Source organism: Salvia hispanica, chromosome 5 (genome assembly GCF_029641045.1).
Source record: "Salvia hispanica isolate PSC_SH4W2 chromosome 5, Shi_PSC_v1, whole genome shotgun sequence".
NCBI classification, from domain to species: Eukaryota; Viridiplantae; Streptophyta; class Magnoliopsida; order Lamiales; family Lamiaceae; genus Salvia; species Salvia hispanica.
In genome coordinates this window covers 5197088-5210761 of record NC_142696.1, presented here as the reverse complement: position 1 = coordinate 5210761, position 13674 = coordinate 5197088, and the positions used below count along the sequence as shown (strand labels likewise).

General features: G+C 36.8%; 1 protein-coding gene across 1 annotated transcript; it reads right to left on the bottom strand.

The window, feature by feature from the left end:
* Positions 1-5546: 5546 nt before the first annotated feature.
* Positions 5547-6876, bottom strand: LOC125189957 (uncharacterized). Its single transcript, XM_089058103.1, has 2 exons — positions 5871-6876; positions 5547-5636 (listed from the first exon to the last, which is right to left on the bottom strand). The coding sequence occupies exons 1-2, from the start codon at positions 6726-6728 to the stop codon at positions 5547-5549; spliced, it is 948 nt and encodes a 315-aa protein (XP_088914229.1). The 5' UTR covers positions 6729-6876.
* Between the last annotated feature and the right edge of the window lie 6798 nt (positions 6877-13674).

The following is a 13674-nucleotide window of genomic DNA, read 5'->3' as shown; positions in this document are numbered from 1 at the left end:
TCAATCCATTTAATTACTAATCATATAACATTCAATAATTTCACTATTAAAAAATCAATTAACAATAGCAAATTAGTCAAGTCCATTAATAGATCAAAATGCAACCAAGAAATAAAAATTTCAATAAAAAAAAAATCTAAAATCATTTATGCTCATGCAGCTCTGCCCCATCGCCCATCGACCCTCATCTATCTCCAATAGCTCACCGTTTCCAACACTTTCATCTGCGTCGACACCATCTTCTCAGCCAAGCCAGTTTGCTCCCATATGTAGATAAGAACTTCAAACATAGTCAACTACAGACCCCCATATTGCACTTTGAGAAATATTTTCATTAGTGAATAATGCGAACACAACTTATCATTTGTACTATAAATTTTATAAAATACTTATCAACTCAAAACTAAATTTGGCAATGTGAATGCGTCCATGATATCAACCTTTGATTGATAAAGTTATGGTAGACTGCTAATAGAGAAATCTCATTTCCATAGTTTTAACTATCCTCTCTGATAAGAACATAACAACAAATATCAGTAACATAATAATTACACTTAAAGAATGTGTAAAATGTAGAAATATGAAAAGATACTATTAATAAAAAGCAAGAATCATACTGAAAACAAATTCGTAGAAAATTCAGTGATGTAATAGATTATAGGTAAAGGTAATGAGAAAGTGAGTAATAAGCTAGTGAATGGCACATATATATAGAAAAAAAATATAAAGGAGTTATAGTGCGTTAAAAATTTACATTAAATTATTATTAATATAATTTCTAATAATGGGACGGTTACAAAAAAAATATAGAGGAGTTATAGTGTGTTAAAAATTTACATTAAATTATTATTAATATAATTCCTAATAATGGGACGGTTACAAAGTTACAAATCTTCTAATTCATGTAACCCCAATTCCATGATTGATCTATATGTAATGCTTATTATTGAAATATTGAGATTAAATTATAATTATTAAAGATTTATAACGGCCAAAAATTTATGTATCTTTATGAAGAAAACTTCCAAGCCAAATATTTGTAACGGCCAAAATATAAATAGATGAATTGACTCAAATAATTTTCACAAATGGTGATTAAATTTGTAACAGCTATATTTATAAATTGAATTAATTTTTTGATTGGTTAACCAAAATATCTAAATTTTATTAAACAATCCAAAACTTATAAATATTTGCAATTAAGGGCAAAACTCATCTTTTATATATGTATAGATATAAATTTTATTTTCTTATGAAGCACATCACCTTTTTTCTTTTACTCCTTATATATATATCCCAAAACTATATGCTTAAATTTGAAAATTTGTATTTATGTGCAAAATTTTCCAAACTATAGGAGTACATCTAATTTTTCAGGATGAAAGAATTGGCATTGTAGATCAAAACTTTGGGTAGATTATTATCCTACAAATGACTGAAATGCAATAGTATTTTTTGGTACTGACATCATAGTTACGATATAAGGGTTTGGTTTGTTGGAGAGAGCGGCAAAATGAATAAAAAGGTATGGGGAGTTTCGTTTGATTTGGCACTCTCTATGTTGGTTGAATTTGGGCGTGACGTTCCACGTTCCAAATTTGACGGACTACTCCCTCCTTGAACTTTCATATCACCATTTTCTTTTACTCTATTGAATATCCCAAAACTTGAAATATAGTATATATTTAAAAAGTTGTATTTATGTGCTTAACATATGAATTTCGAAAATATTTTACATAATATTTCAGGATGAAAATTTGGCATTGTAAATCAAAACGTGGGTCGATTAGCAGTACTCCCTTCATTCCATATTAATAAAGTTATTTTTTCTATTTTAGGAAGTTTTAAGTTAATTATATCATTTATATTTTTGTCAAAAAGTAATTCCTCTATCCTCTTTTCATCTCTCTTACTTTATTATCATTTAACACGTTATGCTTTAATATTGATTGTGTTTTGATTACTATCGTACAAAGTGTCTAAGCCTTGGATATTGTAGTATTTTTGGTACTGGCATCGTTTGAAATTGAAAGTAGTTACAATAGCAAAGATTAGCGGATGAACGACATAAACTGGAGACACAGTGATTTTTCATTTTTGTTGAAAGCAATATTGATATCAAAAGAGCCAGCAATGACATGTGTCGTAACTACTCCCTTCGTGCGTGAAATGTTGTATAGTTTTACCATTTGTGAAAAATTGTCCATTTTGTTTTTTCTCTAATTTTGGTAAATGGTCCTCAATTTCTACTAACTCTTTACACTCACATTCTATTATAAAACTACTCCTAATATATAAATATGAGACTCTTATTCCACTAACTTTTTCAACTCACTTTTCTACACATTTCTTAAAACTCAGTGTCGAGTCAAACTTGGATAATATTTTACGGAAACCCGTGTCAAGTCAAACTTTGACAATATTTTGCTGACGGAGGGAGTATAATGAATAACTCCCTTCCTTAAACATCATAACACCGACTAAACTATAGTATAATATGTTTCCTTATTTTTGTTATTAATGTCTAGTACGACACCTGTGCGATGCACGACTCATTTTATTTTCATGTAGTCATGACAACTCACCATTTACACCAAATCGGAACACAATTTACAATAAATATAGTAAGAAATAGTCATTTTATTTCAATTGACCAACCCCGAACTCAAACTCAAACTCTAATTCTAACCTTAACTATTGTCAAAGTCAAAAGAATATTATATATTCACTTAATTTTTTTATACTTTTTCTATCATAAATCATACAATAACCCCACAATAATTTATCAATAATTTATATAAATAAAATATTATTATCACTTTATTTATTAATAAATTAACGTATTAAATATTTTCTTAATTGATATATTTACACATTAACATTTTCACATTGGGTACATCAGATTATGTTATGCCTGCAAGCAAAATAGTTTTTAAAAATATTTAAATAGAAAATAAAAACAAAATGATGATTCAGTACTCACTATGAATTAACAATCTCAATCTCGAACTCGATGAACCGAGAATTAGATTGTGTGATAATCTTGCCGAGGTCAACTACAACACCAATTTTATCTAAAAAAATAGACACAGAATACAATGTGAATAAATAAATAATAATAATAACAATAATAATAATAATATTAAAAGTTTACCAAAAAAGTTCATCTCCATCAACATTTTCAATCTGCATTTGATACCAAATAATAATGTTTTTAGACAAACTAACTAAAAAACGTAATAAGATAAGAAACAACATCATACTATACCATTATGGAAAATAAGTTCCAAGGAAATGACATCATACCATATATTTGATTTGTCACCATATCTAGTCATTTAAAAAATATGCGCATACCGAACTATGATGACTGATTTGGTATTGCTAGGTGTCGACCATCATGATGGGATCGTGAAATTTGTCTCCATGTTTAATTAATTTATAAACACGTATGCATGGGACTTAAAATGACTGACAAAATAGTACTGGGTTGTAGATTGTGAATACTTGATTTCTAGAATTCCATATTAAAAAAAAAAATTGTGATGCAATGAGGAAAGAATGAAGGAGTGAATTGTAATGTTACAAATGCTTTGTATAGATATATTTATAGACATAAACATTACGTGGCAGTTAAAAGTAACAATCTATTATATTTCCTAAGAATTATTGGGATTATTATAATATAAATATGCATACGAGTCGTATTACATAGTTGCCATCACTATTTTAATATTTTGACAAATGTTTACAAATTTTCTAAGTTAGTGTAATGGCCGTTAATATTCCACTCCTCTTTAATTTCTTTTTAATGTCAATTATCGAACAAACCTTTACATATACCCTATGAAAATAACTTCTCAGCATTAAATTTATAGAGTGAACTACATAAAAAGTCTATAACGTTTTCAAAAGTTATATTGCAGACCCCTAGGGAAAAAAAATACCTCCACATAACCCTACCCTTTTACATAATCACAAATCGGATATTTGTAGCCATTTTTCGGTCTATATAGACCCAAATGCCTTCAGGGGCATTTTAGTCAAATAAGAAAAAGCTGCACACCTACTCCACTGCCTTGCAGCAGACCTACACTCTGCAATGTCATCATATTTGAAATTTTTTCCCAAATTTCCGACGATATACATTTCGTTTTTGACAGCAGACCTACACTCTGCAATGCTTCATAATTTTCACTCTTAAATCATTTCGTTTTTGACACTACAAACATAATTCCCTCTGCATACCAGCCCTACCGACGGTATACAGCTTGGGTATGCCTCTCTCTCTCGACGATTTTTGAAATTGTTGTAAACCTACCGGCGATTACTCGCTTATTCATCCATTCATCCATAGCACGGTAAGCGTACATCACAAATTAGGTAAGTTCCAACGTGACCGGTAAAATGTCGGATGGTTTTTGTGTGTTCCTGCAGCTGATTTTGGTTGTATTCAGTTCAAATTAGGGTTTGTGTGTATCGGTAAAATGTAGTATGTTTTTTCTGTGTTCCTGCAGCTGAATTTCAATTTAGGGGTTTATGTGTGTTAGGCCGTGTCGTTCTAATTTTTAGGCAAATTGCTGAATTTTGGGTTTTATTTTTCAATTCAGATCTTGTTGCAATGTCTTCTTCTAGTTCTCAATCTTATGGGTCAAGTTTCAATTGGAATTGGCCTCGTCCAGAGATTGTGAACTGTAATCATGATCTTGAGGCTGAGCTAGTGACATCTAGGACGGCTGCTAATCCTGGTCGATGGTACTATCGTTGTCCAATATGGAAGGAAGATGATTGCAGATTCTTTCGTTGGTTTGATGCGGGTCTATCGCCAAGACACTTACTTCCTAAGAATCAAGGTCGAACGAGACAAGTTTGAAGAACAACTCCGATGCAAGAATATTGTGGAAGGTGTTCTTGAGGATAAACTGCGCATGAAAAGTGAGGAATGTGACGAGCTGAGGTTAAAATTGAGCATGAAGACTAAAGAGTGTGTAGGTCTTAAGTTAGAAATTGTTAAAACCACCAAAATGTCCCGAAATATGAAGATTGTAATTTTGTTGTTATGCGTTGTAATTATTTTCCTAATGTAATGGTAACAATTTTCTTCTTGAACTACTCGTGTTGTAAATATGAAGAACACTTTTTAGTGAATAACTCCCGACGTACAAAACCTTTTGTTGAACACCCGCAGTCACTAAACTAATCTCGAATGAAGTACAAAACGTTTGGTTGAATAACACCCCACGTACACACTTAATCAATAAACATGGCAAATTGACGTCCCATAAGCATATACAAAAGTATAGTCTTAGAATACAGACAGAAAAAGGCATAAGAGCTAGCCTTCACAAAAAACAAGCAAGCATGATGGGTTGTACTGATCAGACAAAAAACATGATAGAATTCAATACTAACCTAAACCCCATGCCTTCCCATGCCACCCTACCATAGTCAAAAAACAATATCCAGCTTAAAACCTTCAACACTAACAAAAACCAACACCATTGTTTACAGTTTTCATGTTCCCAACACTTGATCACCCCGATTATTCAATCCTGATCCCTGCGACGGCCACAGCGTTGCGGATGAGTCCTGGTCCTGGTCCGACGTGTGCCAGCCCTTGGATCAGATGGGTTGGTCTACAACAAACAACAAACAACAAACATGTCAAATTGAATGCCAATAGTTAGGTTAGGAAATGAAAAGTGATACATTGATACCGAATACTACCTCTTCATTTGGCTGCCTTACCCGACTTGTGCTAGGTCGTCCCCGACAAGGCCGATTGGTCTGTAAGTAACAAACAAAACCGTTAAAACCGTTAAAATACTGACCAGCGGGTAGGGAATTCATATAATCGTACTGAATAGTACCTCTTGGTTTTGAACTCTGTCACCGCCATCCGTCGTGGGTGGCTGACTGGGCTGTGAACTCTGTCCTACTTCGGTTCGAGCATCTACACGGGGATCATTGGTGCATGTTCTCCTGTTATGACCATCTTGTCCGCACCGACGACATCTGAGTATAAAGGTTCGTCGTAGTGACTCAGATCCATCCTCGTGATGACGAACTTGAGGCTCTTCACGCCTCACTTTCTTTGGCCGTCCGCGCTGTCGCCTCGTCCTTGGAGGCGTCAGTTCAAATCCAACACTAGAAGTCTTGGGCCAATTATCCATCCCATTAATTGGGTATAAGACATTCTCGTACAGAATCGACATTGTGGACCGTAAATAATACCGGGAGACATAGTCTGCTACATCCTTCCCATTTTTGTTGATTGTCGCGATAGCGTGAGTGCATGGGATCCCAGTCAACTGCCATGATCTGCACGAGCAAGTAAAATCACGCATGTTCACTACATACTGGGCAGACGGTCCAGTCACCTGGTACGAATCCTCTCCATTCCATGTTGCTCTCCAAGAAGAAGCTCTGTCGTACAACTTATCCACAATCTCTTTGACAACAGGCGGCAGAGCATGATCGTATGTCTTGACCCACTGGCCTCTAATCTGAATCCTCTCCATTTGACTCGTCCGAATCTCCTCCAACATGGTTATAATGGCCAACTCTCGAGCAATTGCTATCTTTGAATTAAAGGTCTCGCAGATATTGTTCAAGATAACATCACAGCAAACATTTGAGGAGAAATACGCCTTCATCCGTTTTTCTTTTGGAGCAACACCGAGCAGATATTGATGTGCTTGGGGATATATAATCCTCAACGCCTCCATCCGCTCCACATACTGTTCGTGGGCTTGATGCAAGCTCCCACAATAGTTCCTTAAAGTTCTCCCCAACGAATCTCTTCTTGAAGTTGTTGTATATATGCTGGACACAGAATCGATGCTCGCTCTGTGGGAAATCCTCAGCGATGACTTTTGCAAGACCTACCAAATTCATGGAACACATCACCCACCCATTAGCACATACATGAATAATCCCAACACACAACACCCAGTAGCACATGTATACTATAAAACAAACGACAAAATCTATAATCACAAACGAACTATTTCATCTATATGCCAAATCACAGTTGACGTATTTATTATTTAAAAATCACAATTAGAGTATATAATTTCTACTGAAATCACATTATTCGTACCTTTTGTTGATCAGACATGAAGACGTATCTTGGGGCATTATCGTGTATGTGAAGGTCCTCTGATAGGTAGTCGAGAAACCATTTCCACTGTGCGTAGCTCTCGGCCTCAGTCACTGTCACGACCGCACTTTGCTAAGGATAGCGAAAGCAGGTAAATTGCGACTAATGAGAGGGATTAAAGAAACGGGGAAAGAACTTGTGAATATACCCGAAGGCCAAGTCATATCATAGAATAGAAGTCAACTGTACCATTATATGGTCTTAGAACTAGAATAAACATTACATCAATAAATTGGAGTTCGAAGGTGAGATTCTAAGATGTCTCACTTCACAAAAGAGCAGCGGAATAAGTTCATACTAGACGACTTCGTGTATGAAGACACGAATCGTGAAAAGATCCACTGGATTATTTAGTAGCATCGACTCCGATCATTTCTCCATCCTCTTGACGTTCAACGTGCACATTTATAAATACATGCAGGGCTGAGTACAGGAGTACTCAGTGGACACATGCCGAAAACAAAACATACAATATATAGTTGTCATCCATCTATAGTATCGCACAGGGGGTTTTTCTTAAAAGGCCCGAGCATACTAAATTCTCTGTGATCTTAAAAGTCCGACTGCAGTCTAAGTTCTTTTGGATCCTCGCCTTATCTGAGAATCGTGTACCGTAAAGGTGGCCACCTTCAGCGGACACATCGCCGGCCAACTGCTGATGGCTCACGGCTCGCGTGCACGTTATTCCGAACAGGATTTGCGGTCCTATTGGGAACCGAATTCGTTAAACTCGGGCTGGCATCGCCAAAACCCGCGGGCTACAACCCCAACAGATAGGCCTCAAAACAAATATTTTATGGCATGACAACAACTTTAAAATAATCACTGCTTCATTTTGAGAAAAGATGATTTTTCATAATTTCACAAGTATTTGCTTTATATCCACACTATAGTGCTGGATATTAAAAGAAAGCCCACCTGATATGCTTATGTTTCAACTCAATTACTCGCTTTGGCCTCACTCGCCCTCGAGCAATTTATCCCTTGAAAATAAATAGTGTAGCACGCTAATTAATACTTGAACTATTTCTCTTTAGAAAGAATGCATGCATCCTATTGGATAGCACCTATATCTCGGTCTCGGCTTATAGGATTTTTCTTAATCCTACCTCGGCTTCACTACTCTGCAGAGTTTATTTATTCTCTTTATTAACTTGGAGAAATTATATTCTCTCTAAACAAATACTCGGCCCTTATTTACAAGAATAGGAATTCTTGGAAAGTTTCTTCTAAAATTCTTTTCTTCGGATTTTTCTTAAGGCCGCCCATGGCGTCGCGGGGCGACGCCGGTCGGCTTTCGCGTCTCCCACTGTACTACTTTATTTCCCGGAATCTAAATAAATTATTTGGAAATTAATTTATCAGCTTTCGAGCTCCAACTCTATATTTTCCATCTTTGGAAACTTAGTACTTTATTCGGGATTAATTAATTGGGCTCCAACTCATTTCCTTAAATTAATCCCATCCAACAAATAGCTTCTCAAGTCCAACAATAAATCTCTTGGCCTACTAATTAATTAGTAATATCCCAACACAAAATATACTCATTTAGGCCCAAGCTAGATTAAATTGTGGTTCATCTACAATTATTCATATCCATCCAAGCTTAAATAATTCTCGGCCCACTTCCTCAACTGAATTACAATTTCTTTACTCTCCAAATCTTTCAGATAAAGAATGATACTTGGCCCAATTCTTTAATTTCAACTTATGTGTAGAATTAATTCCTTTGGCCCCAATCTAGTAATTAGTAGTGGCCCAACAATTTAAATTGGAATCAGTCCAATTATATACTCCTATCGGTCAAATTCTCTCTCTCTCTCTCTCCTACATTTCTCAAAATTAAATCCCTAAATTGAAGAGCAGAGATGCAGCGGCTTCTTCTTCTTCCTCACGACTATCCGCCGTTAAATTGGCTCGCCGGCGGTTGCTGGATTCGTCTCCTTCATCTCGACTCTCGGTCACCGCACTGATCTCTTGTCCTTGGCGGTGGAGTCACAGCGGAGCGGATTCGCTATTGAGCTGAGGCGTCGCCTCGGAGTTCATCGACTCGCCACCAGCATCGGCGATTTCTCGCCCCTGCCAGGTCGGCTTCACCGTCGTCTCATCCCTCAGACAAACGCCGTCCGTCGCTCACGCCTCCGTCGCCTCCCACTCGCGACGTCAGGCACGTCATCGCGGCTGCCGAAGTCCGCCACGCACGCCGCTCTCTTCCCTTTCGGCGTCCAGCGACGCCGACCTCGTCCCGGCTGCTCAACGAGCAGAGCCGCCGCTCCTCTCAGTTCTCCGGAGTTTCCGTCGCCGCTCGGCCATCGCCGGGCAGCTCCGCCGAGTACTCCTCACTCCAAAGCTAAGTCCCCAATCCCTTAGCCCCTTTTTAGTTTAGAATTACTAAAGCTTTGATCTTGGGCAGACTGTTATTGTTGATTCATCACTTGATATGGGGAGTCTATTTGCATTTGAGAGGGATTTGAGAAAGAATGTAGCTACTGGAATAACTCTTATTGTTATGAGTTCTGTTTCTAAGTTTCATTTAGAGCTGCTATGATTCTAAGTTCTTGGTCACCTACTGTGCTAGCTCTATATGATGCAAGGTTATTGGGTGTTTGAGGTTGTTACCTCACTTTGATGATTCCTCTTGGAAGGGACTGATGTCCTGCCTCAAACTCTCCTCCTTGCTCCTCCTCCCTTCCTTGCTATTCTCTTGAATATTTGGTGAAATTATAGTGTTGAGAAAGAGGGGATGAGAAGGAGATTGGGGTTGTTTATATAGGCTTCCATCTTTGGCTGTTTGTGCTTGAGACTTGGAGGTAAAGGCTCCTATTTTGGGCTGCCAGCTCTCCTTCTTTCTTGCTAGTATGTTTAGCATCCATTGCCTAATTCATGATAACCTTGGGGAGTCTTATTTTGACTGATATTGGTGATGTTTGCTTTGTACTATGTGTTCTCTTTTGGCTCTATCATGAGCTCATTCTTAGCCACCTATTGTCTTTACTCCTTTCCTTGGAGATTTTGAATATCTTGACTCTTGACACTTTGCAAAGGCTCCTGCAGGAGCTTGTAGATTCTTACCCTTTCCTTGCTAAGTCTAAACCTTGAAATTTTGGTTGGCATATCTTCTAACCCTTCTTTTGTGTTATCATGACAGGTATATAGTTGTCAAAAGTTGGATTCTTGTGGTGCAAGGACCGAGAGGGATGGAGAGAATCTACTAAACTTCTTACTTTGGTTTATTGCTAGAGTTAGCTAATGGTCAAGCATTAGACCTTGAGCCCCTCTCTTTTAGGCTTACTGTACTCCCTAAATTCATGTAAGGGAAATGGGTCCCATAACTTGTAGCATTGTATGCATGTGTAAGACTTGTACTTTCCATAATCCTTGTATTTCTATTTCTTCACGGTGTATCCACATTTCTCTAATAAAAGTATTTTCTCCACTTTTATTCTTGAAACTAAATTTTCTTGCACTTTATTTCCTCCAACGAGAATACTTAAATTACTCCAAAGTCGAATTACAACGAGGAAAAGTACGATTACACATCTTCTAAACGAAAATTAATTAAGCTAATAAATCCGATTTATCCTGAAGGAAAGGATCGAAATTCCGGGGCGTCACAGTCACAGCCCACGCAATAGGCCACCAACCGTTGTTTGGATCAATCCCCATGGCCGTCATAAGTTGTCCCCTGTACATACCTCTCAAGAAACAAGCATATAAGAAGATAATTGGACGGCAGAAATGTTGGGGATAATCGCAGCGGAAAATGCAAAATAAATAAATCCACATAAGAATCTATTTAGGTGATTATGTGGGTCGATTCAATTTCATGCTTGAACATGTAGAGACATATAATTGCGCAATTAATCACATAATTTAATTTAAATTATGTTGTTGAAAACTTACAACAATGATTCTCCAAAGAATTGAAGTGGCTTGCTACTTCTCCACGTGTAGATCTTGAAGCTTGATTGTGAATGCAAGACCAAAGATCTTCTAACCTATGACCCTTAACTCTATAGATCTAAATTTCTTGTGGGAGGAATCTCTTAGAAATTATAAGAATCTTGAAGGAGAAGACAAGAAAGCCAAGTGTGGAGGCTAGGGTTTGTGATAATATATGTGTCTCCTCCTTACATTCTTATTTATAGAGTTTATGATGGGCTAGGTTAGGGATCTATGGGGCTTGGATTGGGCCTCCCCAATTAGACCTTCTTTACTAATTAAATTATAACTCATAATTTAATATAAGGCCAATGGAATATTTCTTGTGCCGCTATAGAAGAAATATTGACCGCCCATCCAATCCGTGATTACAAGCAATTCGGGTTAACCTCTTTAATATATTATTTCCCGTGTCTAAGACTTTCTATATCCATTAATTAATTTGTAGTCTGCTATAGACTTTAAATTAATTAATATCTTTATTTCCAAGAGTTTGTCTAGTACGAGATGTATATTAAAAATATACTTTTCCTTTTCTATTTATTCTTGGATTAAATCCAAACCGGCCGGGTTTCCGAATAATAGAACTTCTCTCGAACACCTCTTGGGGGTATAGTCAAACCGCGCAGGCACACGATTCAATGTAATAATAAAACTGACACCATTCTAGTTATTAATTACTACTACCCAAGATATCAGGAATATTGAGTTACGAAAAACCCGCACCTATTGATAAGTCAAAGCAGCGTATGATTAAATAACGTGTGTCCTATATTATTACAAAGATTAGGAAATATTAAATCTCCAAGACATCGTCTTACAGTAGATAGCAACAAAGGCGTGTCTATACTTTAGATCCATTCAATCCTATACCACATCAGTGTCACTAGTCATTCTCAAGGTAAAGACGACTTTCGGATGGACACTGCAACCTTTCACGATAGGTAGCCAAAGCCTATCTAGGTTGTGAAAAAGTTTTACTTCTACAAGGTACCAGTTGGGCCACCTACTGTGATGACCTGTTCCACGACCCAACCTTCAATGTAGAAGACTTAGACTGATTTTACTTTCCGGCGTTTTAATTATATAATTTAATATATAATTAAATACGGTCAATACCCATTAAAGTAAAATACACAATGTGAAGAAAACATTTATTATTCTCATTAAATGAAGAGTGTTTACAATATACAAACAATTTATCAAATTCAAAAACTCGAAAAATGCTTTTTAGTATATATGTTCCAACAAGAAACGCATCCAACCAGATTTCAAAGGCTCGAGGCAACAATAAAACCTCAAGAATCTGGGGCCTACCAATTCAGGCTCCCTGAAGTTCTCGTAGTGTAAATGCACACTTGAATCGGGGTGTGTCCGTTCCAATTCTGACTTGTAGTAGAACAATCGCCGGTATTGGAGTCCGGCCTTGCCAAATATACCCTCTAATGCCATGTCTCTTGCGCGATACGCCTTCATCCTACCAACTTTCAGCCCGAACTCCTCATCCACACACTGCCGTATAGCTGCCAATGGAATGTGGGGATTCGCTTTGATTTTCTCCATGTAACGCGCAGCTAGCCACTTGGACGTGAGTCATCTCTGCTCCAACACTTGCGAGCACGTGTGAGCATGATCTCTATGCATATTCATTACCACATAATTGGTATTGTTGTGTGTTTCAATCTTCCTTGCATACACATACCACTCACATGCCTGCCTTTACAAATGGCACGGAGTCTCTTCCCATCATTTTTATGACATCCACACGTCGTCTGGTCATTATGGCGTACTAGCGCATGACCTCATAGAAGAAATCGCGATCCTTAAAAATATCACCAGGTTTCCAACATGGAAGCTCATTGGTCAGCTTGAATGGAGTGTACTTTAAACCCTTCTTCTTGAACCCCTCCAAATCTTCAAGATCTTGTAGATCTTGTAGCTCATCCACTGTTTCTTGCTCACATAGTGGGTTTTTATCCTTCGAATTCCGTTGTTCCACGACAGGGGAGTACTTTCGACGTTTCTTTGCCCCTCCATTGCCCTCACCATTCAGCTCTCCAGTACCTTCTTGTTCGGTGTCTGCATCCGCACTCCCAATGGCGGATCCAGAAATTAAATTTCGTGGGGTCGAACTATATTATAAATAAATATTTTAATTATATTAATTATTTTTATAAAAATATATTTTAATATCAATAGTTCATACGAGAATGGATATTTTTAAAACAATATACTCCCTTAATCGCAACCCTTTGGGTACAAAATTTTAAGAAAATGATGTTTAGAGAATTAAGTGAAAAAATAAATAAAGTAGAAAAAGAGTTAAAGTACAAAAGCAACTAGATATATAAAGTAAAAGAATAATTATGTTATATTTTACTAAAGAAAACAACGATTTACAATAGTTGTGACGTCTAAAAAAGAATACGAGTCGCTTATGGTGGAATGAAATGAGTGTACTTTTTTTTGTCACAATAATGACAACTCCCTTCTCTCTCCTCACCCACATTAAGAAACCCATTTTCTTTTCTCTCTCTTCTGCAAAAAAATCGAAAACCTCTTTTTCTTTC

Coding starts and splice junctions, on each gene's coding strand:
- LOC125189957 (XM_089058103.1), bottom strand. CDS start 6,728: ATGGAGGCGTTGAGGATTATATATCCCCAAGCACATCAATATCTGCTC. Junction 5,637..5,870: donor ACAGAGTTCAAAACCAAGAG/GTACTATTCAGT, acceptor TGTTTGTTGTAG/ACCAACCCATCTGATCCAAG.